The sequence below is a fragment of the Colletotrichum chrysophilum genome (genome assembly GCF_026319265.1).
Source record: "Colletotrichum chrysophilum strain AFK26 chromosome Unknown scaffold_27, whole genome shotgun sequence".
NCBI classification, from domain to species: Eukaryota; Fungi; Ascomycota; class Sordariomycetes; order Glomerellales; family Glomerellaceae; genus Colletotrichum; species Colletotrichum chrysophilum.
The window spans coordinates 1-26,676 of NW_026517314.1; the positions used below are offsets into that span (position 1 = coordinate 1).

Here is a 26,676-nt window from a genome sequence, read left to right on the forward strand (position 1 = left end):
GGCCAGGATTGCCTTACAAGGGATATACGCCAATCGTTTATATAGATCTACTGCAGGACCAGCAGATTACACTAAGCAATACAACCAACTTTTATCCCACATTCATTATGCTGCTATTGGCCATACTGATGATCTGTCAGAATGTCAGTCGAGTCAAAGACCGTATTATGTCATACGCCCGATATATGCATATCGATAAGCTCCTGCGATGTCATCCCATTCCAGGGTCCAACAGCTCTCCATCCATCCCGCAGCTCCAACATCACCCAGCACAAAACCACAACCTCCTCAACCTCCTCAAGCTCACCAAATCAACAATGCGACAATGACAACACCACGCCCCTGGACACCCCCCCTCCTCCTCCGAATCCGCTTCACAACCTCCCTCCCCGACCTCGACCTCGACATCCCCTCCCCCTCCCAAACAACAGTCGCCGCCCTCAAACACCTCATCCGCTCCCGCCTCGCCCAGCCAGACTCCCAGCGCCGCCTCCGCTTCATCCACCAAGGCAAGATCCTCCCCGACGCGTCCGCCCTCTCCTCCGTCCTCAGACCCCTCCCGCCGCCGCCCTCCTCAACCTCCGGCACCCCGACAACACCCTCCTTCCCAGGCGGCGGCTCCGCAGACGACCCAAAGGGCAAGGGCAAAGCAAAAGCCCACGACGCCGCCCCGCCGCGCGTCTATGTCAACTGCAGCATCGGCGACAGCCTCACCGACGCCGAGCTCGCCGCCGAGGCAGAGGCCGCCCTCCTCGCGCCCTCCGCCCAGCCCAACTCCACCTCCGGCACAAACGCACCCGACGGCCATGGCTCGTCCCCCGGCGGGAGCAGCCACCCGCAGGCTCAGCAACGCCCGACGCCCCGCGGCTTCGACAGGCTGCTCAACGCGGGCTTCACCGCCGCCGAGGTGAACGCGCTGCGCCTGCAGTTCCGCGAGATCCGCGCCGCGCAGTACACCCCCGACACGATGCCGAGCCCGGACACGATGCGCTCGATGGAGGACGCGTGGATCGACACGAACGCCCAGGGCGCGCTGCCGGGCGGCGCGGGTGCGGGCGGCGAGGGCGGAGACGACGGCGGCGGCGACGATGCGTTTGGCGTGATGAGCGGGGTTTTGGACGTGCTGATTGAGGGCATGATTGTTGGGTTCTTTTGGCCGCTCGGGTGTCTTGGATGGCTTTCGAGGGAGGGAAGCATGCTTTCTGGACGCTGGCAGGATTTCATCGGGTTCGGCGTGACTTTGAGCATCATTATTGGCGTGATCAGAGCATTTTCGGGAGACCGGTGAGGGCACGGGATTGGTGAAGGACATGCTTTTAGGTACGGCGTTAGGTTGTGGCTTTACGATACCAGGGCATTGCAGGACGGAGGCGAAAACAGGACATGATGAGACTGCCTGATCTCCCTGTGTCTGCGTGACTATATTTTCTGTGTAGCCCCTGACTTGCTCCGGTTAAGGACAGCAGTAGAAGGATGATAAAAATAGAGGCGACAGCGACGACGACGACAAGGGACGACGTGGGCAAGGGACGACGACGAGAGACGATAACGATAACGATAACAATACCGACAGCGAAAGCAACAGTGATGACGACGATAATACTAGCGATGTAGCAGTATGTCTGAACCCCATATGGGCGGTCTCGACACGATCACACAAATAGGTGGAGCAAAAAAGGGCCATTACTCTGCTTCATTGGTGGCCATGGAGTAAGGACTGTCTTGCAAGCCTCTTACAACCCCGTATCCGCGCACACAAAGATTCTACGTGGTATAAACCTAAACCGCCAACGCCTTTTTGGAACCCCCGAGGCTACATAAACAAACGACAATGCTAGAGTAGACTAAGCTGCTGAAACAATGGGAGACGAAGCCGAAACAAACCTTTTAGAGGTACAAGCTCTGGGCGGCAACAATGTCGCGGCGGACCTTGGCCAGACTGTCCTCGAACTTTTGACAGAGCTCCTCGCTACCCATAACCTTGGCACCCTGACCCATCTGGCGCATGAGCTCTTCCAGACGGCGGAAGAGACGGATCAGGGATCCTTCGTACGCGTTGGTCATTTTGCTGGTGGTGGTGGTGGTGTTAGTGCGTAAATCATATTGCTCGGGTGGGATTACATACCAAATATCTGCGAATGGCTTGCCCTGGGCCCATGAGTATACAGTCTCCATCAACTGCCACTTGAATCCAGCCAGGTATTCATCCTCGTTGAGCTCAAGCTTGCTCTCTCTGCTAACCTTGGCGACCTGCTTCGCCTTGGCCTGTACCTCGCGGTAGGGCTTGGCCAGTTCCTCGCGGAGGGCTGCGGTCTCAAGCTTCTCGTCAAGGACGAAGCAGCTGAGAACGGATGCGATCATCTCCGGGGAGAGTTCGTTGAAGAAACGGTCGAATAGGAGTTCAGCCAGAACAAGTTCGTGACCCTCAGTGGATGAAATTTCGCAGGCCACACGGGCCTTGAGCTCAACGACCTCGTTCTCGTTGAGGAAACCAAGACGGCGCAGGACACGCTTGCGCCCCTTGAGCTCATCCATCTGAGCAATGCTGTGAAGTCTCGCAATCTCCTTCTTCTTGGCCTTGATTTGCTCGCCCAGCTTCTCCTTGGCACGATACTGCAGGTAGAGCTCGGGGAGTAGGGGAGATCCGTGGAGAGGGTTGGTGATCAGACGCGCCTCCAACATCTCAATTTTCCTCATAAGAGATCTGAAGGAGTCGTCGGTGATGCCCATGTTCTCGATCGGGTCGAGGCTAGGCACTCCGTCAGGAAATCTTCTGCAAACCTCTCTGAGAGCATTGCTGGCCGCCTCAATACCCGCTTGGCTCTTCGGCTCCTTCGGCATGAAAATTCTGATTTGACTGATGTTCTTGATGCAGGTCAAGAGGCAAGGAATGATCTCGAAGCGTGCACCTTCGCCAGGCTCGTCGGGCTTGGCGCAAGGAATCATTCCGGGGGCCATGTCGCCAGACGAAGGGCGCTCATTTACCTGAGGAGCCGGCTTGCTCTTCTGGTCGACGAACATCATGACGTCGATGAAGTAGGTCTCTTGAGGGGGGTACTCGGGTTCTCCAGGCTTGTTCGCCTTACGCTTTGCCAAGTCACAGACAACACCCCAGCCGTAATCGGTGCCGCCCAGAGTAGTGTTGGTCTTCTTTGGGTCGTGAATTCTGACCAGGCGGCCAGGCTGCATGAAGTCTATGCAGTAATCCGGGTGCTGAATCACGGCACGCATGTCGCTGGTGTATTGCTCGAGTTGGTTCCGCAAGTTATAATAGTCCTTGACGGTGGCCTCATCGGCAATGGACATGGCGTCCCTCTCCTGCTGGAGCGCCATCAGGTCGCGCTCGAGAGCGGGAACACTGGCACCGGTCTGGAACTGGTGGAAGCAGCGCTCGAGCATGAATTCGGGAGAAATAGCCTCGATTCTGAGGAGGTTGAGGATCATGTTGTAGCCGAGGTAGAAAGCAGAGTTGAGACGGTCCTGCTCACCAACAACGATAGCGCGTGCGGTGTCCGGCTCCATCTTGTCGTCGATCATCATGATGACGATACCACGGGAATCCAGACCTCTACGACCAGCGCGACCAGACATCTGGATGTATTCTGACGGGGTCAACGGTCTTCGCTTGACGCCGTCCCATTTGGTGACTTGAGTGAAGACAACAGTCTTGGCAGGCATGTTGAGACCAATAGAGAATGTCTCGGTCGCAACGAGGACCTTGATAAGGGACTCCTGGAAGAGAATCTCAATGGTCTCCTTCAAGATGGGGAGAAGACCGGAGTGATGCACACCGATGCCCTTCTGCAGCAGAGGAAGCAAGTTCTGGATCTGGGGGAGCTCACGATCAGCTTCGGATAAGCTCTGAATAGCGTTATTGAAGACAGTCTTGACCATGGCCTGCTCGGAGTCGTTGTTGAACTGGAAGTGAGAGATGTTCAGGGCCAGATTCTCGACCTCCTTCTTGCTGAAGTTGAAGATGATGACAGGGTGGAAGCTCTTCTGCATGATCATTCTGACGATCTTGGAGATGTCGGACTTCATGTCGGCTGCCTGGCCACCCTTTTGAGTGTTCTTCTTGGCACCCTTGCCCTTCCAGTTGGCGTTCGCGTTGGAAGGGTCTTGGCCTTTGCCCGCCTCAACCAAAGCCATAGTCTTCTGGAAGTTGCCTTCTCTGAAGACACCCTTCTCGTCCACCACCAAAAAGATACCGTTGCCGCCAGAGGGGAAAAAGTAGTTCTGAAGAGGAGTAGGTCGGAAATCGGTGTAAACGACGTGACACGCTTGGTGGTGGATCTTGGCAATCCACTCGGCGAACTGGAAGGCGTTCGGGATGGTGGCGGACAGGAATACGTAGCGAACCTTATCGGGAAGAAGAATGATCGTCTCCTCCCAGACCACACCTCTCGTCTTATCTCTCATGTAGTGGATCTCGTCGAAAACGACCCAGGCAACTTCGCGCATGATCTCGGAACCGCGGTACAACATGGAGCGCAAAATCTCGGTGGTCATGACGAGGCAACTGGCGGTGGGGTTGATCGTGACATCACCAGTCATCAGGCCTACGTCGCCAAACAGAGCTTCGAAGTCTCGGTACTTTTGGTTGGAAAGGGCCTTGATCGGACTCGTGTAGATGACGCGCTGGTTTCGCTTCAAACATTGGGCGATCGCGTATTCGGCGACAACCGTCTTTCCGGCGGACGTGTGGGCAGAGACCAGCACACTCTCCTCTCTCTCAATCGAAGCGACGGACAGCGCCTGGAAAGGATCGAGCTTAAAGTTGTATTTCCGCGCGGGCTCGGCCGGGGGCTTGTGCTCTGAGAGAGGGACGTATTCGTAGTCCAGGTCAGGAGGCAAGGCGACCTGATGCTGAATGTTGTGGGACAGGACGAGAGATTCGTCCTCGGCCTTGGTGAAGGTAGCTGCGCCGGCGACCTCTCGGGACTCGGCAGTCTGGAAGGTGTCGGTCAAGACGGGCTGAGCTTCGTCCTCCTTCTTTCGGCGCTTGTGACTCTCGTGCTGGTCGTCGGACGTGGCAGCCGCATCATCGGCATCCTCTCCGTCTCGAGAGGTCTCGTCGGCGTCGGGCATGTCCGCGTCTTCCTGCTTAAGGGCGACGCCATTCTTGATCTCGCCATCGGCCTTGCGCTTCTTGCTCTTCTTATCCTTCTTGCGCGACTTAGGCGGCTGAGACTCAGGCTCGGCCTCACTGGGCGACTCGTCGTGAGCCCCAGCAGGAGCGTCGAAAACGTCAAAAAGCTCGTCCATGGCGGGCGGCTTGGGTGGGGTGACAAGCGTACTGACAGTGGTAATATGGGTATCCTGGTAGAACAATTGTCTTAAAGGGATGGCAGCGATGGCAGACGACGACGACTGTGGACGACGACGACGACAACAACGGCGTTAGTGGTGAGAGACGAGAAGGAGCTCTCTCGATCTTGCCTGCTGCGATCGCAACTACAGGTGCCAGGGAAAAAAAGTTAGAGGTCAGTGCACCTGGAGGGTGGGCCATCAGGCAGAAAAGGAAAGAAAAAAATCGGCAATGGCTCAGGGCGGCAGGCGGTCGCGCTCCTACCAGTTGCAAATCCCGACCGCAGGACTGGACATCACACCGCGAAAGGTCACGTGTGCTTACCTAATAGCGTCCCGGCCTGAGGATCTTTGGAGCTTAGCCGGATCACACCTCAGACCACCCTTCTGAATGACTTCAACACCGTAACGAAACCTCTGTCTCCCCCAATTGCGCGTCGCGATCGCCTCAGAACAACCCGCCAAAGTACACACGGCCTCCCCCGAGCTTCGCGCCGTCCAATTGATACTGACCTGCCGCCCGTAGATGCTCGCCCGTGCCGCTGCCCGCGCGGTCCCCCAGATTCGCACCGTTGTCGCTCGCCGCGGCTTCACCACCACCCGCGCCCAGATGAGCTCTCCCTACCACTACCCCGAGGGCCCCTACTCCAACATCCCCTTCAACCCCAAGTCCAAGTGGTTCGGCGCCGGTTTCTGGACCTACTCCGCCGTCGGCTTCTTCGCCCCCTTCGGCATCGCTGGTGCGTCCTTTTTTCCGCCCCTCCGGCTTCTGCCGAACCGATATCGAAAGTGCTTGCTAACGAGGGGACAGCCTGGCAAACTTACAAGCCCAAGGTTTAAATGGGCACAATCGCTTTTTTCTTGAGTCGATCGCGAGTGTACACCATGGAATGAGTTGGACCCGGGGGCGGCTTTGTACATGAGCAGAAATAGAGCATTTCGCCCTCAGCGATTCCTTTTCACCACCTTTTACACCAATATGTTTCTGCAAGTGACTGCAACCCCGCGCTCTGATGATCTCATATTACGATCCTGCGAGTTGGCTACTGAACCTCGCACAATGCCACGACCACCTGCTAGATTGCATGCCAAGGTAGGTAGATGTGAAATCATATTTTACAGTTATTGGTATCATGGTCTATAGTTGTAATGTTTACACGCGCCGATGCCTAATGGACTTGGGCTTCGGGACGAATTTCGGGAACACTGTATGATCCTTTCCAGCGAGCAAAAGGCTGACGTAGGAGTCCAGGAACTGGGCCTGATCCTCACCCAGTAGCCATCTCGACTTCAGTTGATCGTACACATCCAGCACTGCTTGGTGGCTTTTGTTACACTTTCTGTAGGCGCGGAGAGCCCAGATCACGAGCCATGTGTCGAGATAGATACCCTCGTGTGCGTCGTTCGCCTGGCTCTGCCAGGGTGTGTTATCGAGAGCCGTCAGAAGCGATTGAAACACGGCATTCAAACGCCTCGGACTCCATTCGCTCTCGAAAACACCGCCGTGAGTCACAAACGCCTTGAATAACATGATGAAGATGCTTCCATGTACGGGGATTTGGTACGTCTTCATCTCGTCCAGGTACTGCGCAATCCTCTCGAGGTTGCCTCCCTTGGTCCCGTAGTGACTGATGAGGACTTTGTAAGTGTGCAGATCCGGCCTCATATCCGAGAGCTCCTGCAGCTGCGGCCGCATCTCCGGGACTTTCTTGGAAATCGTTGTGAACATCTTGAGAACCTGAAGGATCATGCCATTCGTGTGCCAGTGCCGGTCGGGGAAGTGGGCCGCCTTGGAGTGTGCCTGCTTCATGTGCTTGTAGACCCTGTGGGCTGCGGCCTCCTCGCCGCATCGCAGGAAACTCGCTATCACGCAGTTGAGAACAGTCGAGTCCACGAGCTCGCCGTCCTCAACCATCTCTTTGTACGCGGCCCGTACGCCGTCCCCGTCCCCTTGAAGGCCGAAAAAGTGTATCAAGCTGACGTGGTGGTACCGGGTGAACTCGATATTCCGGGACCGCATCTCCTTGTATATCATCTCCGCCAGCTCAAAATTGCCAGACTTGGAAGCAGAGTCGAAGAGAATGTTGAATGTGACGTCGTTGCCTTGTACTCCGGCATCCCTCTCCATCTCCTTCCATATTTGCAGGGTATGCTCGGTCTCCGTTGTGGTCGTGAGACCGACATATCGGCTTGCTAGCGACAGAGCAAAGTTCCACTCGCTGCGTCGCAACGGGATACCACTATCCTTGACCTCCCCGATGAGGGAAAAGTAGCGCAGCATCGACTTTGAATTTCTCCTCACTGGTGTGCCGAACGCTTTGAGCAACCGATGTCGCAAGTGTGCTGGCATCTGAATCATCCTCGGCTCCGGCAGCGTCAAGTACAAGTCGTATATGGCGTCCAGGCTTACCCTACTAGGATGCCACAGCCTTACGTTCACAGCCTCGTTAAGCCTCTGCAGCAGCTCACCTAGGCTTTTGTCGTCGCGGACTGCTTGCTGTAATGATGGATACCGATTGTCCGCCTCCCTGTCGCTGATTTCGATTTTGGAGGGCTCGGGCTGGGCGTATCGGTTCAAGTATGGGTCCCGTGCGAGTTCCAGGTGTTCCTCCACCGTCCCCGCGTTGCGTATATCGGCATTGCCGACGAAATGCAAAAGTTTTCTCTGTTGCGTCTTGCTCAGAACCACCTTCGTGCTCGATTCGGACTCGGGGTCCGAAGCGGCGGCAGCGGCATTGCTGTATCGCTGTACCCGTTGGCGGCAGGGCAGGGCTTCGTGGGGAGGGGCGGATCGCGGCCGTCTGGAGGGCGCCGGCAAGAAGGTGGACAGCAGCCACGAGGCCGTCTGCGGGCAGTGCGCTCCGTGTGTGCGAGCATGTCTGTGGAGATCACGACGGCAACGGGGAGCAGCCGGCGCCCTCGGAGGTCTTGTTTCGTCTCGGAGCTCGGGGCGTAAAGAAACTGCAGCTGCTCGGGTGGCAGAGGGTCGAGTCGAGAGGATCGCGCCGCATAAGGACCCGTCAATCCGGCTGAGAGCTTTCATGGGCTGTCGTGCATTGCGGCCCAGAGAGTCACCGTCCCATCCAAGAGCGCGAGACGGCGGTCAGTTGGGAAGACAGGAGGAGCGGAGAGGCGAGGGAAAAAGGCCAACCGCAAGGTTAAGAAGCTTGAGCTGGTTGACCAAAAGCTCCAGGATGATTGGATTGGGAATTGTTTCGCAGAGGGTGGGGCCGTGCCGGCCGGCCACGGCGTTAGGATTGGCCGACCGCTCCAAAATTCTGAGCTGCACTCTGGACCTCAATTCGCAATTGGAGCTTTGTAGCATCGAGTCTGGCCCGGGGTCTCGACAGCAAACTTCCTGAACAAATTAGTACGTCTCAATTGGCGATTCACGTTTGTAGGTCTCTTACTGACACCTTTCGCAGGCCACCATGGGTCGACAAATCCGGCCCGCAAGGGTCTACCAGGCCATGGGCCTAGAGATCAAATCCAGAGTCCTCCCCGGCTACCGCGTCCAAGAGCCGCCATGGTTCCAGGCCATGCGCGACATCCCGCCCGCCGAGTCGCTCACGAGGCCGATCACCAACTACGACGCCCCCGCCAGCTCCAAGCAGCGCAAGCCGCGCAACATCTACAAGCCGCCGAGGATAGTGCACGAGGAAGATGCGCTGCGAACGACCTTCTACAGAGACCACCCGTGGGAGCTGGCACGCCCGAAAATTGTTCTAGAGACGGACGGAAAGGACTACCAGAGATGCGACTGGAGCAAGGGCCTGCGCCAGCCCGGTCTGCCATTGACTGGTGAATGGTTCGCTGATCAGGTGATGCTTCATCATTTCATAGCTAACGCCCACCCAGTGTCGTCCAGCGCCAGCTATATTTCATGCACAGCCACGGCATGTCCAAGGACAAGGCGTACGATACCGCGAGAAAGGAGCTCTACGCTCTGCGTCAGGAAGAAGAGATTGAGAAGCGTGTCGCCCGCGAGGAGGCCAGGCATGTGGGTGCGTACTTTGGCAAGAACAAGCTGCAGATCGGCCAGGACTTGGAGGACAAGGAGTTCGAGACATGGAAGGGATGGGCCAGCCAGCGCGCGCTTCTGCTCGAGGCATCTCGTACAGCTAGCTACTCTACCTTTGGCGAGGAGGAGAAGTCTGATGATGCTGCTGTAGAAGCAGATGCCGAGGCGGAGGTTGCGGAGGCGTAAGCAGAGCGCGGCGGCTCCTGTAAGCACATGTACCACAAAAAATCTGTATAATATGGCATGCCTCATAACGACTGGTGACCATGATGTCTCTACTTTTGGATTTGCGTTCTCAGGCCCGTCACCGGGCGTCTCAGCCATAGCGGGGTCACTGAATCGGACTGACGCTGATATCAGCGATAGTCGTCGTCTGAGTCAGAAAGTCAAGTCTATATTCTTCTTGATCTTCTACCGTCTTTGAATACTGGTGACTGCTTCCTAGCCAGCATGGTTAAGTCTGCCTCTTTCCCACGACCATACAACCCGCATTGGCGACACCGTATGCATTGGCAACCTTCTCGTGCTGTACGAGCAGCATATCTGCGATGCCAGTACGATGGAACAGCTTGCCTGTCAGGCTGAGAGTGCGGATCCTGGCCCACGACTCGATGAACAGGACCTGTGCGGTATCTTCGGGGATGACGCAAAACATTTTGAGCAAATACACAACCAACCCGACAATGAATCCCGTCGCGGGTCCATTGGTGAGAATGATGTCGGGAAACTGTTGTCGCTTCCGTGCGCCGGTAAAGGGGGACGACAGAAGCAACGGGAAGATCTGGATGACAGACAGGATGGCGGTAAAAGGAGTCGTAAGGAGGCTCTGGTGAACCTTGCGGGCTCGGGCAACGATGTGGAAGTCGTAGGTGCCAGCCTGCTGCTCGCCATGCGTAGCCTTGAGATCCTGCTCGAATGCGTCCAAGTGCTTTAGGGACATGGTGTCACCACTAGAGATGAGATACCGTCGGTGCATGTTTGGAACATGGGGGAACCCAATCTCCATCATGGCGAGCATCTCTTTCGTGTGGCCGCCTGAGCCAAGGACGACCAGGAAGTACGCTCCCCTCAGAACCCCTGAGCTGGCTTGATTGACGGCATTGGAGAGTTCCACTGGGCGTCCAAGATGGCCTCGTTGAATTTGCAGATGGCGGGTCTGGAGCTAATTAGCTGATGGTATTTCTGGAACAGAGCAATTATGAGTATTTACCGTGACGAAAATAAGGAGTGAGGCGACACTCAAGAAGACGGTGGCCAGGGTAGCTTTCCAGGAGGATGTCATGACCAGGCTCAATGCAAGGGTGGTGAGCGCCCCAACGATGAAAAGCAGGGTTGATGCAGCGGGCTTGCCATCTTTTGCCATCTTGAGGTAATTCGAGGTATCAGGACAGCTGGTTGCTCGCCACCATTCCTTTCTGTGAGATGGCTGTACTGGTGGATCGTCGTGAGTTTGTGTCTAGGTAGATGGATATATGAGTAACGTGTTTTATTTGCTGGTAGGAGCTTTCTGGTTTGAAGTATACCTCAACCGTCTAATTCGCTAAATTTACCGTACTACAGGACTTTCATGATCCTAGCGTAGACTCGAACAAAGAATTAAGGGAACAATGATAGTTGTAGGTGTCCTCTCCTACTGACTCTGGATCTTCTATTGAGATCCAAAAGGAGAGGTGATTTCAGGTGAAAAACGCTCAGTGTCGATGTGCCTCCATCAGCTGTTAGTGCAGGGTCCAGAGCCTCTAAGATTGTTGCTGGAAGAATGTGGGGAAGCCTCGAAAGTCCCTGCAGAATGCCAATTTTGGACAATGGCACCTGCCATCTAGCGCAAGCTGTTAGTCCAGGCCACGACGAGGTTCCCGACACGCAAAGAGGAATGACCTCATGTTCCTGCTGGTTCCCTGGGATCCCTGCCCTTTCCCCTGCATTCCTTTGCAACGCCCGCCAGACCGCCCGGCAGAACGTCGAAAGTTCCCAGCGAACAACAATTATCGGCCAAACACCGCGTCCCGCCAGCCTGCATAAATGCATTGTACAGGCCGAGGAGCCTCCCACCTCAAAGAGCAATGGCACAATTACGAGGGCGCAAACTGCTGACCTGCTTCTACTGCGGAAAGCGCTCCTCGACGCGCTACGACGGCTTCATCCGCGAGTTCCTGTGTCTACATTGCGATGCGACCAACTACCTGGACGAGGTGAGTCGACCTGGCGCATCGTGAGGTGTGGCTTCATCTGACGAAATTGCTCTTAGCATGGCGACATCACCGATCCCCCTGTCGCGAAGACGACGTCTACACCGGCCCCAACAACCTATGCGATCCCACGGTCACAATCGCCCGACTTCTCCAGCCCTTCGCAAAGCATCTTCTGCGCGACATGTCTGAAGAACCAGCACCTATTCACAAGCTCCCTAGCGCAGTACCTTCCCGACGACCCAGACCATCCCGAATATGCGGAGCTTGAGAGGAATATGTACAAATTCCGGAGGGGCCTCGAGCAACGATACCCCCAGATATGCGCCGAATGCGAACCGAAAGTCCACGCCAGGCTGGACCAGGCCGGTTACACGGCGCGGACGGATCACTTGCGACGGATGATGGACAGGAGTCGACAGAATCGCACGGTCAAGAAGACTACGCCGTTAGATGTATCAGCGAAAGCTGGGAGGTGGCTCTGGCTGGGCGGGATCGTGTGCCAGTACATGTGGCATCTTGCGTCCCTTGCGGTCGTCTTCGCAGGACAGGACGAAGGACCTCTGCGAGACCCTGATGCAGAATCAACATGGATTCAGAGGCTATCTCTGGCGCTGACACTGGTCCTGCCCAAACCTGAGAGACTGATTTACTGGAGTCTCTGGGCGAATGGGCTGAGCGTGTGGTGGAATCCGAAGTTCGCGCAGGTCTTCCGTGGCTTTTCTCGCCATATCCTGGGGTTGGGCCAGTGGTACACATTCCAGGGCTTGATTCTCTTCACGCGATTCATGGCGATGAAAATGACAGAGATGAAGGGTGGTCGTTCGACAGAGGAGAGCGCACAGATGAGCCTTCACGGGCTGATGGCGTTGTTGATGATGGCGGTCAGTAGAGAAGGACTCACTTTGTCGAAGGAAAGGCACTAACATGAATATAGATCTATGTCCTCGCACAACGATCAGTCCGTATCGATACGACTCCTCTATTTCAGACGACCTCCTCAGCAACAGGAACACCAGCAACAGGCACCCCTGCGTCATCCCCACCCAGACCGCGAACACAACGCAAGGAGGAGGGTACAAAAACCATGTCGAACCTGCTTGACGATATTCTGGCAGAGTCAAGTTCGGGAACAGGCATCCCTCCGAGTCCAACGAGCGTCGGCTCCAGCTCGCCAGCGCTCTTCCAGCGGGAGCTGCAGCATAGGGTAGGCAACCGCAGCTTTGGATTTGGCACCCCTGAACCGCAGGTGCCGCAGTCTCAGGTGCAATACTCGGAGGAAATGGACTGGTCCCCTACACAATCCAAACACCGAGCTTTCAACGACTTTGGACCTCCAAAGGCGCCGAACCAGGTATTCGGGCAGCCTGAGCAAGGTCCAAATTCAAGCCCGTTTTGGTATAAGGTGCCTCCCGCGCCGATCGCCCCCGCACAGCGCCTTCGCAACGGGCCAAAACCGCTCTTGACGAAACCGGCTGAGAGGAAGTCCATCTTCGCAACGAGTAGCATGCAAGCGGCCAAGTCATCGTCAGGTGCCCAGAAGGAGGGTCTACAGGACGTGGCATTTGCGCAGCCCACGTTCTTCGCGCCCTCGGCATCCAATCCCACCGATCCGCGCAGCTCACTCGCCGATCTTCTCAACACAAGCTTCAGCCTCAGCCAAGACGATGAGGACCAAGACGTTCACGGCAACGTTCAATCAAGAAATCGCAAAGCTCAGGCAGCGAACGCGGGGTCGCTGGCGAGGAGTGCCAGGCTGCGGAACAGCCGCCTGCTGGACGTTTTCACCTTGGCGATCCTCCTCGCCGCGTGGCTCCACGCGACGTCTGCGTCATATCCGTATAGCCGGGACGTGATGCTCGGCGCGATGATGCTGACGATGGCTACCGCCATCCACCTGACCGGGGACGCGATCAGAACGATGCGCCGCGAGCCGACGCCCAGCTGGGCCTCCATCATCAACACGTCGCTGGGCATCGGCGAGCTGGCCGTGGCGTGTCACTTTGCGCTGCAGATTTGGGACAGTCGCATGTCAGGGCCGACTTCGAGCCTCCCTGGCGCCGCGGTCATTGTTGGGATGCTGGTACACGAGTTGTGGAACGCAGCATGCTGAGAGCCGCTCGCTGTGATTGTCAGCTTCGGAGGCCGTGGGACAGATCATTTAGACGGGTAGCATGGAGCATAACATAAGCATGGGTTTTTGGCGTTTGTAAGAGTCTGGATAGAAGGGCGGGATATACATCCATCCGCGTTGCAGGCACTGTCCTAGCGACCAACATGTACACTCACGGCCGCATTTTCTTCTGTTGACTGTTCCTCTTCTCCGCTTATACTGTGTTTGTACGGATAGAGCACGAATGCACTTGGAGGGGTGTCGAACAGTGACACACAAGCTGGTACGCCAGCTGGGTTTGGATAGAAATCGAGATCATGCACGCTACCGGCATCTTCCCACGCGTCCTCTCTACCTAGTCGTGCTAGTCTCTGCATCTACCGCTTCCCCGGTGATTGAAGTTTTCTTTGTCTGACCCGAGTTTTAGTGGAGAAGGGGGGGGGGGCACATCAGCTTGTTCGGTCGAGCCGGACGCCGTTGGATTACACAGCCAGACAGACAGCTACTATTCAGATACCGTATTTCAGTCGAGTCAAGACCGAATCCCGCCGCGCCGGACTTAATTGTTAAGCAGCGCCGCTGGCGGGGATCGGTGGGCACTTTTCACGCAGCACCAGTTACGCAGTAGTAGAGACCTGGAGCCTCTTCCGAGGACGCCGGCGCGGCCTTTAGTAGGTAAGCAAGCAAGTTTTTGGCAGCGTTGGTTTGTGTTTTGTTGGCGGACGCCGTCGTGGGCTTTTTTGGGTCGTTCATCGCATGGTTTTGGCAGTAGCGCGTGAGGCGGCGCCGGGACTAGAGGCGTGTCCGGTGTTCTGTGGAGGCATACGGTACCTAAGGCACTGGAGGGAAGTGGACTGTGAGTTTTGGCAGCTGTGGGTTTTTGTTTTTTTGATGGTTGCTGGATTGGGCCATTTGGGACTTCAGCGCCGAGATTGCGGCGAGAGTGGTAGACGAGGTTCACGAAAGTTACCATCCTGTCAAAAATAAACTATGGCATTTTTTTTTTCTGTTGTCGTGCTGCTGCACACGACAGTAAAGCATGACTGCCTGCCGGATTCGCATAGTCTTTACGGCGTTTACGCAGTGTCGCGGTTTATCGCATGGAACCCTGATCGTTGTCCAGTGACAGACAGACAGAGTTGCAATTTTTTTTCTTCTCGTTGGCCTGCTTCCCTTCGGTGCCGAAAAGGCAATCTCGCCGGAGGGGCTTCGGTGAGTGAGATCAGCCTAGTTCTCCGAGGGGGGGTGGACAGGACCCCTTGAAGGTTTGGAGTTTGGACATTGAGGTCACTGACACGGTTCACTGTAATTATTTTTTTGCATGGTTCGGATTTGGTCCCCGTTGAACCCGTTTGCAGGGCCCATTGGGAGTGGTGCCGGTATCCGGGCAGGCTACGTGCACACACGTACGAATACTCGCTGTTGGTACTGTTGGAATACTCGTTGCCAGTTGGGGATGGGATGCGATGTTCAGTGCCTGGATTTCTTGTGTAACTGGTGATGACAGAGCTGAAGGGATGGTTCCTTGATTCGGGCTAGCTGGGCATTGGACGACGTGAGACTGAGAGGAGGACGGCGTCACTGGTGTTGTGACGGAGGCGGCTCGCGTGGGGTGGTGATGAGGTAATCCCTCCATCTCTCTCCCTCCTATCTCTTGTTCTCGCTTATCCGGTTCCAGGAGGTTGGGTTTGATTGTCCGCATTTCCTGAGGCCGCGGATGCAAGAACACAGATGGGAATGTCGGGGTTCATGGGCGTGTGACGTAAGATGGTGTCAATGGCCATTTGGACAGTTGTGATACCTAGAGGGCTGTAGGGCTTCTTCCGGAATGAGAGAGAAAAAAGCCCATGTGTCGGAGGATGTTCAAGAGGTGCGTCTTGTCCCGGCTGTAGTGACGACGGCCAGGCCAGATGCGAGCGCGAGACTGGACGAGGAATGTACCGGGCGGTTTCGCACAGAGTCGAGATGACTCTTCCGTTCCCTTCCCCTGTGCGGGTAGGTGACGCCACGGTCGTTTTGAGGCTTGACTGGCGGCGATCAGAGACACAAGTACGGCTACGCCAAAGTGTCTCTGGGGATCGAAACGAGGCTGTCGATGTGGCTGGGTGTCACTGGCGCATTGGCCGGAAGACGGCGGCGCCTGGTTCTGAACACAACCCTTTTCTCTTGCAGGAGCTCCAGCTGTCAAGCTCAGGCATGAACTCGAACATTGAGCAAGTCCCTCGTTCTCCAGAATACAGGGGAAGCAAGTGCTCACGCGGACGGCGATCGGCGTTATTGGAGAATCCCTGTAGACTTTGCTGGTCCAGTCGTTTAACAACACACAGTAGTGCGGTCGACGGCGCTGTTACAGAGCGGCCAGTCGGGTGTCTGGCATACGACTCTGGTGGGAAGCATATTTCGTTGATCGTTTATACGCGGTGCGCGTAGTAGTAGCTTAATTGACCGGGACGCGCATCAAAAATGGTAGTGAAGGTTGGTAGGTACATGCTACTACTACTACTACCTTGCTTGCCAACGACAGCAGAAACCGCCACCCGCGGAGGGACGGGATGGAAGCAAAAAGGGTTTGGGATCACCAGACTTTTGAGCCGTCCGAAGAGGTCTGTCCACACCACACAAACGTACATCTGCGCGGGCAGGCAGGCCGAGACGATCGGTAGTCGCCGCGTTCCTCGTGTGGCTGAGTGGTTGACTGTGTTGTGTCTTTTGGTGGCTGCAAATGGGCAGAGATGCGGTGAAAATCACCTGCCGATCTGTGGCTGCGTCACACTACGATCGTCAACCCTTTTTGCCTGGTTTTGCACTCTCTTTCCCATTCAGAAGGGTCCTGTTACTGGGGAAAACAGACGCGCCATAATGCAAGGACCGGAAATCCATTATCCACCATGCCGTCGTGGCAGACGTTGACGGGACATTCTCGGCGGTTGCGCGGCCAGCGGATGGAAACGGTCCCAGGGTGATGCAAGTTGGGGACTTGGAATATTCCCAAGGCAGAGCACATTACTGCGTACGGATGCATTGTACAGAAAGCATTGCGTCGAGTCTGGGATACGGATACACAGCAGGAGATCCGTCAGAAATGGATGCTAAGAATAACACGTCTGGCAAGGGCATCAATCAAGGCGATACGTACCGCAGTAGGTATCGTTTCCACGCTTCGCTTCCCTCCTCCTTTCCAGGTTATTCTGCCTCTTTCCCTTGGCGGCACCGAAGCTTACATATGCCTCAGTGAACAGAGGTACTTCTTCATACAAAGTGCAGCAGCACAATCGACACACAAAGTGAGTTGGTGAGGAAGGCGCATTTCGCTGGGTGGGTGTTCCCCCCAAAAGTCGCACCTTGTTTGTTTGTGGTTTAGTGGGCGCACCCTGCGGCTGGCGAGAGGTACGTACCGACCGAGACCATTGGCCGTCGGCGTCACCCCCACAGCAGGTCACTTTGAGTCCTCAGGTCGACCGTCGGTAATGATGGCCCTCAGCAGCATCAAGGTAGCTTTGGTATGTGGCCTCGCGCAAAAAAGTACCTGGGGTGCTCATGTCCCGCGTCGCCTCGTAACCGCATTGGGGCTGGCCTCGACAGCCCTGGGACGACCTAAGCCCACTGTCCAGCAGCGGTCCTGCAGTCGGCCCTGCAGCGGTCCAGTCCAGCCCGCAGGCCAGGCCCCACAGGGGTCCGCCAGTGGCCGCCCGGGGCTTTATTCGCTTCCATCCATGGACCTCTCTTTCATCAGTCATCCACAGGCATTGAGGGAGGTCTCAGGGAAGTCTCCTCGGAGCAGGTCTCCGGTCTCCAGGTGCCTTCCGCTGGACTGCCTTGGCTGCCCGGGTTCTCCAGCACCCTCAGTGTGGCATTCCCCAAATTTGTGATGCCACCACCCCACCCCTTCCTCCCCCGTCCCATCCTCCCCAGCCAGTGTGTGTGAGAGTGACAGAGTTCAGCATTCCTCTCCTCTGCAGTCTGCACTCCTCCTGAGTCCTCTTGGTCCTGCCCTGGCTGCCCTCTCCGCTCCCCTCTCCCACCAGCTAGGTCGCAGCCAAGCCCGTCTTTTCTCGTACCTACCGTACCAGAATTCAGCCAATACCTGGGCCTTGAACCTGAGACGCCCCCAAGGCTGATCTCCCCAATTCACTTCCTCTTCGCCAAGCACCACGCACCAAGCACAAGGTACGGCCACAGGGTGCAGCCAGACAGAGCCCCCCCGGGTAGGTGGTAGGTACGCCAGGTACCTCTGTACTTCTTCACCACGTCTCCCGCGAAGAAATACTTCCACGGCGGTGTCTTGTGCCTCCTCCGCCCACGTCCCGCCTCACCATCCACGCTCCTCACTCCATTACGATGCTCATTTACTAACCCGCTCCTCCCGCGCTTTCCCTCCAGGGTTCACTTTTCTCATTTTCCCCAAAAACCTACCTTACCTCTCTGCCTCCCTGAACCAGTACCGAGAGAGAGCAGAAATAACAACACATCTCCGCTTGTCAATCCAGTCCGTCACCGAGGGGCCCTGCGAAAAACACAAGACCAACACCACTCTCGCCCGCGTGCCTTGCGACACCAAAAAGACCACACCCAACTACACCCTCTGCTCTCGACAAGATGGACCTCCAACTTGCCGCCCGTCAGGTCTTCGCCTGTATCCTTTAAGCCTACGCAAAGGGGAATATCTTCAACACGCCTCTTGTCTGTCTTTCCCCCCGAGAGGAAACGCCGACCTATCAATTACACACGCCTTTTGACATTCGCAACTGCAATCCTCCACCAAACCAACCGCTCTACCAATCTGCTCACACGACCACCTACCCTATTCTACCCTACTCCGAACCTGAAATCAAATCGACAAATCGACCCCCGCCATACCTATCCCCGCGATCCTCAACAAGTCACGCGAGCAAGTCTCCAAACCACGAACCCCCCTACGACGCATCAGTCACCCCACAGTCACATATGGCTGGTGAAATGGTCTCGAAACGAAGCACAAGAATGTATCTCGAGGACGCAGGCGGCCACCCAGAAGAAGACCCAACCTACAGGCCCGCGCGACGCAATTCCAAGCAAGACGACCTGATCCCCCTCGAGCTTGCCGAAAATTACCAAGCAAAGGGACCATCGCGACAAGCTTCGCGCGAATCCGTCGCAACCCTCGACGCCACGATGGACGTGTACGTGCAGAAGCAAGTCATTCTGTCAGTGGAAGAAGAATTGTTGAAGGCCGCGAGTGGCGGCGAGAAGGGTGCCGTGCGGCGAGACGACGGACTGCTCAAGGTCGCGGACCAGCTCCAAGCGCCCCTAGTGGCCCCGATATCTCCGGGCATCGAGCGAGTCCTGCCCATCGACGGCCGACCCATCAATTTTGGAGTGGTTGTCCCGGGAGTTTACCGGAGTAGTTACCCTAAGCCCGAGGACTTTGGCTTCATCCGCAACCTCGGACTGAAGTCGATTGTGTAAGTTGAATCCCATTGAAAATCCTGATGGCTCCCCGGACCTGGCTGACACTGGAACAGCACCCTGGTTCAGAAGGACGATGTAGATGAGCCTTACACGAATTTCATGTCCAGCAATGGCATCCGACACCATGTCATCAACATGAAGGGCACAAAGAAGGAGGCTATTCCCCTTCGCACAATGAAGGCCATTCTAAGATTGGTGCTCAACCGCGAGAACCACCCGGTTCTCATTCACTGCAACCACGGCAAGGTAATTTTTCCACACCTCACTACCTTTTGAACACAGGCACTAACAAGGTTGCAGCACCGCACTGGTTGTGTGGTTGGCGTGATCCGCAAGGTGACCGGCTGGGAGCTGACCAACATTGTGGATGAGTATCGAACATACGCCGAACCCAAGGTCAGAGAGAACGACATCAAGTACCTCACAGACTTTGACCTATCAGACCTCTCCAATTTGTTCGTCCACGAGGCAAACATGAGGTTTCGCATACGCCATTTCGCGCGGGTCACCCTCTTCAGCGTCTTTGTTGTCTTTGTCTGGCTGCTGTCTGGACATAGAATGACAAACACGGCTAGGCGTGTCAAAGACGTGAGGTGACAAGACGCCTTGTCGCACCTCTCGGGCCCTTGCATAATTCTTGGCGTTGGGCGGATGTTTGCCGAAGTCTGGATTCGGTGGAGCGCGGCCAGTATCTTCGGGAGAAACTCGGGGCCTCATAGCTGGGCAACAATACCCCTTTTGCAACAACAAAGACAAGAGAGAAAGCATAGGCGAGTGGAAGAAAGGAGAGTTATGTAGTCCAAGAAACTGCCGAGACACAGAATTGATCGACAGAAAAAGTGGTCGACGTAACCGGGGAAGATTGGGACCAAAAAGACATCAGGGAATCCGAAAAAGACAAAAAAGTTTGGGACGTTCATATCTGCCTCGAGGTACAGCTATAGGCTGCCCGGGCCTGGGAATGGCGGCTGCATTTTCTTTTCCTTTGTGTGGATAGACAGAATATGGGGACTCATCAAGAGCTGAGATGTCTCCTTTTGGCGTTACACTTTTGACACTCGTGGAAGGACGGGGAGGCTTCACCAGAACTGGCATTCAGTCAAGGACAGATATTTCCTTTCTCCTGCGTTGTACAATAGCTACAGTAGGGTGGTGGGCAGCCGATTAGCAAGAGCAAAAGACTCTTCTCCGCAGATATCATTGGCTTCATGTGATGACTGGCGTGTCTTATTACATTGGTGTTTTAGAGATTATGCTTATACAAATGCACTCTTGCAAAGGAGGCTATTTATGCTATGTCCGGTCCCCAGGCCCCGTGGTTTGGAGCTTGCCGGAGCATTTCCCACGTCGATCCCTCCCTCCCCCAGACGCCGTTTCGCATGTCGACGTTTCGTCTCATGACTCGACGTCTCCCATTGTCTGATAGACATCGTCTGTAGTCGTACATCATCTCCCTACTGCCGCTAAACCCGCTCATCCTGGGCTTGGCATCTTGGGTCGTGTCAGCTCGAGGCGCGGCCAAGACCAGGCACAAACCCAAGGAGAAACGGAATCCCAAGCAGGCCAAGCATCGTCTACAAGGCCGCGCCCAGCTCTTGCTCGTCCATGCTTTTCTTTCGGGCTCTCTTCGTCTTCATCAACTACAGCTTCCCCTCATGAGTCTCCGCCCCAGCGGTTCCTCGCCTTCCTCTCGGCCTCGTCCTTCTTCCGGTCCCCGCTGGCGTAGACCCACGCGCCAGCGGCCGAGTTCGCGAAGCCCATGCCGATGGCGACGCCGCGCACGGCGCCGCGGGCAGTGAACTTTGCGCGCAGCGGCTGGCGGCGGCGCAGGGCGAGGAGCGCGTAGAGGCCGGAGAGGGCGCAGGTGAAGCCGGCGCTGTCGGTGGGGAAGCCGGCGAGGTTGACGTAGCTGCTGAAGAGCAGGGCGGGCGCGAAGGAGAAGGGGAGCAGCTTGAGGGGGCGGCCGTGCAGCGCGGCGATGAGGATGGCGTGGATTGCGGGCGGGAGGGGGTTTGCTGTGGTGTTGGTGTTAGTTGAAAAGTGGTGCGGGAGGAGGGGAGGGGTGGCTGCGTACTGCCGTACTCGTGGACGTTTTGCAGGAGGGTGTTCTTGGCCTGTTCGGCTGCTGGTGTGCTGCTGTCGGAGGCCATTGTGGTGGTTTCTGCGGAGGACTGGGCCCGGTTCCGACGAGGCAATTGGAGGTGAAGAAAGTGAGTGTCGATGATGATGATGGTGGTGGTGATGCTAGACCCCGACCAATTCGTAGAGCTACCAATTGCTCCCCACACCCCAAAAAAGTGACGTGGGTTATCGATAAGAGATGGTCCCTGCGCACGGTTGACTAAGCTTGAGCCGCACCCAATCAGCTGGGCCGTGGTTTCTTTCAACTTCGACGTTGCGAGTGGCCTGGACTGCGACTGGGGGCCTGTTGCTGCAGAGTGTCTTGTTCCTTTCTCCTGTAGGACGGTCCACGGTTTTTTTTTTTTGGCTCCCGCGAGACAACGGTCGACACAATCCTCCTCGACGAAATCCTAGATATCTCTTCCCTAGGAAGCCGCTCCTAATTTACAACACGAAAGCATCGATCACGCGGGCTTTTGCGTGCATCCTCTTCTTCGGAAACCTGGTCGTAGCTGTTGCGGGGAATCGTTCCGGAGCTCCCACGCAGCCTTGTCCAACGCCAAAATCGCCCATCTTGCCAGATAGGCCGCAAAAACCACCAATCATCATCGCATCAGCCGAAGACACTGCGCGCGCAGCACCCCCCCTCGACGACGTCACATACAACCCTCGCGACGATCGCACGGAAGTACCTCGACGACGCTGTTTGTTTTCGTGCACTCGCAATCGGACCTGAATAATCGGTGAAAGCATCGACCCAGCAACAGCACCACCACCACCCGCAAAAACAAAACAACAACACCCACGGCCACGATGCCGAGCGCAACAGCCTCGGGGGCCGACACGGGCGGCAACGCCGCCCGCAACCGCGAGCACAACCAGGGCAACCAGGGCCGCAGCTACACGGTGGAGCAGAAGGCGGCGGTGCTGCGGATCCGCAAGTGCTCGCCGACGGCCTTCTACGACATTCTCGGGCTCGAGGACGTCAAGACGACGTGCTCTGACGGCGAGATCAAGAAGGCGTACCGCAAGCAGAGCCTGCTCACGCACCCGGACAAGAACGGCCACGAGCACGCCGACGAGGCCTTCAAGATGGTCAGCCGCGCCTTCAGCGTGCTGGGCGACAAGGAGAAGAGGGAGAAGTTCGACCGCTTCGGGACCGACCCGGACTCGCGCTTCGGGCAGGCGCAGGCGCAGAACCCGTTTAGTGGGTTCGCGCAGCGGCAGAGGGGCGGCGGGGGAGGCGGAGGAGGTGGTGGTGGGTTCGGCGGCGGGATGGAGGAGATGACGCCGGAGGAGATGTTCCAGCGGTTCTTTGGGGGTGGGTTTGGAGGCGGGCCGTTTGGTGGAGGTGAGAATTCTCAGTGTGCGGGTTGCAGAGACAAGGGCTAATTGACAAAACGCAGGTTTCGACACGGGGCCGCAGTTCGTCTTCAACTTTGGCGGCGGGCCAGGGTTCCGGGTGCACCAGTTCGGCGGCGCGCGGCCGCGGAGGAGACCGCGCGAGGCGACGGAGCAGGAGGGCGGCGGCATGTCGACGCTCATGGGCCTGCTGCCGATCCTGCTGCTCTTCGTGTTCCCGCTCATCTCGTCGCTCTTCAGCGGGGGCTCGACGCCGTCGACGCCCAACATCGTGTACGACAACCCCAAGGGCGCGTACACGCTGCAGCGCAAGACGCCGAACCTGGGCGCGAGCTACTTTGTCAACCCGGCCGAGGTGGAGTCGTACACCAAGGGCAAGCTGGAGAAGCTGGACCGCACGGCGGAGATTTCCCTGGTGCGCACGCTGCGGTACGAGTGCGAGAACGAGATGATGGCGAAGCGGCGCATGTACGACGCCGCGAGCGGGTGGTTCTTCCAGGACCCGGACAAGATGCGCAAGGCGGACGAGTACGAGATGCCGTCGTGTAAGAGGCTGGACAAGTACGGCGTCGGAAGGGGTTGATTGGATCCGGGGATGAGGATGAGGATGAGAGACTACTAGAACTGTGAAATGAAATGTTGCCGCTCTGGGTTGGGAGGGGGGGGGGGGTGGGTGGTGGTTCCTTTTCCATTGGCGTTCTCGGGGCGAGGGGGTTCAATAGCATTTTACGTTGGATGTGACGGGCATTATTGACGAGGAAGTATTTCCTTTTTTTTTCTTGTTTTATTATTATAACAGCTTTTATCTTTCCACTCCTCCTCCCGAGGACCAGTAAGCCCCCGTCTGCTGTTATGATAGAGTAGAAGGTGGAGGGGGAATAATATGAGGTGAGGAGTAGACATTTGAGGCCGTTTTATGTGTGATAATGTACGATATGTCTTCGTATTTGAGCTGATAGTTACGGCGCAGCCCTTATGCAATGTTCTGTTGGTCGAGGATATTGCCTTGCTTGCAATTAACAACCTCCGCGAGGTTCGCTCCCGAGAACCCCCCTGAATTGGTAGATGTGCGGCGTGTGGCGTACATGCAGGTACGTCCTCCAGAACCCGTCCTGTCCGATTTGAGGTTCCGATGTATGACCGTTGGACTGCTCCTTCGAAACCCCATGAACGACTACGACAAATTCACCAACGCGGGCATAATTTGTGAAACAGTTATCCGGGCACTTCGATTCACACTCTCTACTATTTAAGGAAAATAGTATAAAAGTCCTGGACGATCCTGCTAGCAAACAACCCCTCAGGATAATGCAAAGTCGAACGCTCGCCCTGGCCGAATGGACCAGCGGGACAGTAATGGCGTCGGTTGCGCGGCACGTGGCCGGCCGGCGTGGCACCGCACATACCCTGTTTGTCACCAGGCTGGTGTCGTTGAGGTTGTGTCAGGAGTTTGAAGATAGCTGCTAATTACCGACACGTTGGATGCTTGATGTTTATTGTTGATGTACCTGGAGTGGTTCTGAACCGCCACACTCACTTGCTGGACCGAAGCGCCACACTCAGTCATAGCCTGAACTCCTCATAACAAAAGTTGCCTCAAGGTCATTTTAATGGTCTCGAGAAACTCGAGCCGGAAATGGCGTCTCACTTGAAAATCTCTTTCATGTTCATTCCATTCCTCCGCACATTCTATCAGACTCTCATAAACTTTTCAATGGTCACGCGTCAACCAACCGTCCGGGTAATGATCATTTCATCGCTGGCATTTCAGACCTTTTGTGTTAAAAAGCAGTAGGACTCTTCTGGAAACAAAGCTTTGCTTTGTAACAGAGAAACAACTTCGCCTCTTGCCTGCTACGTGTTCAAGTGAACAAGCTTATCATACAACACGCGTGTAACACAACCTCAGTCTATTTGTAAACCCCCTCTACTTGAACCATTCCATACTTTCTAGAATAGAATAGTTACAAAATTGAGCGTTTGGATAGTGAATGATCATCTGTTGCTCAACTAAGGAACCCTTGCACACTGAGTTCCGGGGCCATTCTTACCAACAATCCAGGTGTTAGGGTATGGACCCCGCCGCTACGTATATAGATCGAAGCAAACTTAGCAGACATGCCGTGATGGTTTCTCCTTTCACATCTCCGAAACTCGTAGAGAAAATTCTCCATTCATTTCAAAGACCAACTAAGACGTCCAAAAGAAGCAGCCATGTGTTGCCCTAACTGCGCCGAAAGCCCGACAAACCCGCGACAAACTCCAGGATTGGAATTTAACCCAAAAATAATCTCATTGTCATGCGATTCTACGCTTAAAAGAGCTGTCTCAGAGAAAATCAAATCGACCTTGACCACGCTCCCGACTGAGATACTGGCGTTGATCGTTAGCCACCTCATTCCAAAATGGATCACCTTTCCCGACCTAACCTCCGACATCAAAGCTCAATACGCGCTACGAAAGGGCGGCGATAAAACAGAAGCATACTGGTCAGTTGCTCGATACGTCGGGTACTCCAACCCTTTGGAGAAATTCTGCGCGGCCCATGTCGTTCCAAAATGGCTCTCCTTCAACGTTGACAACGACCTGCTCAACTTTGCGAGGACAAACCCCAGAGTGTCAGAGATCTGCGATAGGGAAATCTACCGCAATGTGGTTCTTCTAGACGCTCCATACGAAAGAATATGGAACGCCTTGGACACCCTTGCCCGGAATGGAGAGCTCCTTCAGCCGCTGGTCAAAAGGCTTTCTGTAAGATACACCTGCCGCCCGGGAGGAAAGCAAATCCATGACACCTTTGAATGGAAATGGGGAATCAGGAACAAGCTCTATGATGACCTCCGGGGCTTGAGAAACTTACGCCGTCTCGAAATTGACATCTGCCACGACTCCAGCCAGCGCTGGGAATGGTATCAACTGCTGCCAAAGCTACCGGCGCTGACCCACCTGTTTCTCAGAGGCTTTCAGTACATGGAATGCGAGCTTCCTTACCTACCGCAGGTCAAGGAGGCTCATTTTAACGAATGTTCGGTGCTGGGACACTCCGCCAACAATGGCAATTCAATCAGGAGAGTGTTCCAGAAATTCCCTTCTCTGCATACCCTCTTCATCATGAACAGCAAGAATGTCTGGGGCCATATCCCGGAAGACGTCTTCGAGCCCTTTGCAGACACTCTCCACACGCTCGTGTGGACAGGTACTGGCCGCGAGCTCATCTGCCAGAATGCCCTTCGTCGTCTGAAGAAACTAAAACACCTTAAGTCAAATGCGTACAACAGTCTAGTCGCAGGGGAGATTGCTTGCTCGGAGCCATCCAACCTTTTTTCTACTCTGGAAACTGTGGAATATGTATATCCCGCAGAAGGGATATGGGATGAAGAAGCGGACGAGCCGCAACAAAATTTGGGTGATTGGAAACGCATGCTTCGGAGGTTGGCGGAGAGCTGTGAACTGAACTACACGAGCGTTCGGGTGGTGGATGTCAGTTCTATCGAGTACATTCCGTCGCCGGGGACGTACAAATGTGAGGCGCAACCCGTGTTTGACGCTGCTAAAAAGAGGTTTGAAGAAATTGGGGTCACTTGTATTCTTCCTGAGTATCCCCGACAGGCTCCTGAACCGGAGCCTGAACAGGAACCTGAGCAGGAACATGAACAGAAACATCAACAGGAATTTCAACAGGAATCTCAGCATGAAACTCAACAGGGGCCTCGACAGGAACCTGAACGGGAACCTAAAGAGGAGCTTCAACAGGACGAGACTTTATCTGATCATGAACTCATATCAACCTCCAGCACGATGAAAGAGGAGCCTGAGGACATAGGTAACGACTCTTTCCTAACGGATAAGGAATGCATGTCAGAATTTGATGACCTCAGCTCCGACAGGGGCTCAGATTTCGAGGTCAGCGAGGATGATTGTGATTGTGACTGTGAGCATACCACGTCATGTGGGGAAATTCGCATCTAGAGTGGACGCGCGAAGAAAAGACATCCTCTCAAGCCCGTGTAAGGGTGTAGTTTAGTTCAATTCCTACTATTTGCATTCAAGATCTTCAACAGCTATCATTGTTTAATAGGTATTGAGTTACTCAAAGAAAAGAATTGCAATCAGCC

At 55.5% G+C, this 26,676-nt stretch overlaps 10 protein-coding genes across 10 annotated transcripts; 6 read left to right on the plus strand and 4 right to left on the minus strand.

The window, feature by feature from the left end:
* Nucleotides 1-325: 325 nt before the first annotated feature.
* On the plus strand, nucleotides 326-1,288 carry COL26b_004413 (uncharacterized protein; the record flags this gene model as incomplete). Its single annotated transcript, XM_053177290.1, has 1 exon — nucleotides 326-1,288. The coding sequence occupies one exon, from the start codon at nucleotides 326-328 to the stop codon at nucleotides 1,286-1,288; it is 963 nt and encodes a 320-aa protein (XP_053038649.1).
* Nucleotides 1,289-1,887: 599 nt separating this feature from the next.
* On the minus strand, nucleotides 1,888-5,265 carry COL26b_004414 (uncharacterized protein; the record flags this gene model as incomplete). The annotated part of the gene is made up of 2 exons (XM_053177291.1): nucleotides 1,888-2,068; nucleotides 2,126-5,265. The coding sequence occupies 2 exons, from the start codon at nucleotides 5,263-5,265 to the stop codon at nucleotides 1,888-1,890; spliced, it is 3,321 nt and encodes a 1,106-aa protein (XP_053038650.1).
* A 568-nt stretch (nucleotides 5,266-5,833) lies between these two features.
* Nucleotides 5,834-6,147, plus strand: COL26b_004415 (uncharacterized protein; the record flags this gene model as incomplete). Its single annotated transcript, XM_053177292.1, has 2 exons — nucleotides 5,834-6,047; nucleotides 6,119-6,147. The coding sequence occupies 2 exons, from the start codon at nucleotides 5,834-5,836 to the stop codon at nucleotides 6,145-6,147; spliced, it is 243 nt and encodes an 80-aa protein (XP_053038651.1).
* Nucleotides 6,148-6,460: 313 nt separating this feature from the next.
* COL26b_004416 (uncharacterized protein) lies at nucleotides 6,461-8,184 on the minus strand (the record flags this gene model as incomplete). The annotated part of the gene is given in 2 exon segments (XM_053177293.1): nucleotides 6,461-8,045; nucleotides 8,060-8,184. The coding sequence occupies 2 exon segments, from the start codon at nucleotides 8,182-8,184 to the stop codon at nucleotides 6,461-6,463; spliced, it is 1,710 nt and encodes a 569-aa protein (XP_053038652.1).
* A 554-nt stretch (nucleotides 8,185-8,738) lies between these two features.
* COL26b_004417 (uncharacterized protein) lies at nucleotides 8,739-9,514 on the plus strand (the record flags this gene model as incomplete). Its single annotated transcript, XM_053177294.1, has 2 exons — nucleotides 8,739-9,115; nucleotides 9,166-9,514. 2 exons carry the CDS (start codon nucleotides 8,739-8,741, stop codon nucleotides 9,512-9,514), a joined length of 726 nt encoding a protein of 241 aa, XP_053038653.1.
* Nucleotides 9,515-9,782: 268 nt separating this feature from the next.
* Nucleotides 9,783-10,691, minus strand: COL26b_004418 (uncharacterized protein; the record flags this gene model as incomplete). Its single annotated transcript, XM_053177295.1, has 2 exons — nucleotides 9,783-10,484; nucleotides 10,539-10,691. The coding sequence occupies 2 exons, from the start codon at nucleotides 10,689-10,691 to the stop codon at nucleotides 9,783-9,785; spliced, it is 855 nt and encodes a 284-aa protein (XP_053038654.1).
* A 700-nt stretch (nucleotides 10,692-11,391) lies between these two features.
* COL26b_004419 (uncharacterized protein) lies at nucleotides 11,392-13,630 on the plus strand (the record flags this gene model as incomplete). The annotated part of the gene is made up of 3 exons (XM_053177296.1): nucleotides 11,392-11,520; nucleotides 11,577-12,401; nucleotides 12,455-13,630. The coding sequence occupies 3 exons, from the start codon at nucleotides 11,392-11,394 to the stop codon at nucleotides 13,628-13,630; spliced, it is 2,130 nt and encodes a 709-aa protein (XP_053038655.1).
* Nucleotides 13,631-18,574: 4,944 nt separating this feature from the next.
* On the plus strand, nucleotides 18,575-19,675 carry COL26b_004420 (uncharacterized protein; the record flags this gene model as incomplete). Its single annotated transcript, XM_053177297.1, has 3 exons — nucleotides 18,575-19,071; nucleotides 19,132-19,324; nucleotides 19,379-19,675. 3 exons carry the CDS (start codon nucleotides 18,575-18,577, stop codon nucleotides 19,673-19,675), a joined length of 987 nt encoding a protein of 328 aa, XP_053038656.1.
* A 1,056-nt stretch (nucleotides 19,676-20,731) lies between these two features.
* COL26b_004421 (uncharacterized protein) lies at nucleotides 20,732-21,228 on the minus strand (the record flags this gene model as incomplete). The annotated part of the gene is made up of 2 exons (XM_053177298.1): nucleotides 20,732-21,093; nucleotides 21,153-21,228. The coding sequence occupies 2 exons, from the start codon at nucleotides 21,226-21,228 to the stop codon at nucleotides 20,732-20,734; spliced, it is 438 nt and encodes a 145-aa protein (XP_053038657.1).
* Nucleotides 21,229-22,012: 784 nt separating this feature from the next.
* COL26b_004422 (uncharacterized protein) lies at nucleotides 22,013-23,144 on the plus strand (the record flags this gene model as incomplete). Its single annotated transcript, XM_053177299.1, has 2 exons — nucleotides 22,013-22,550; nucleotides 22,606-23,144. 2 exons carry the CDS (start codon nucleotides 22,013-22,015, stop codon nucleotides 23,142-23,144), a joined length of 1,077 nt encoding a protein of 358 aa, XP_053038658.1.
* Between the last annotated feature and the right edge of the window lie 3,532 nt (nucleotides 23,145-26,676).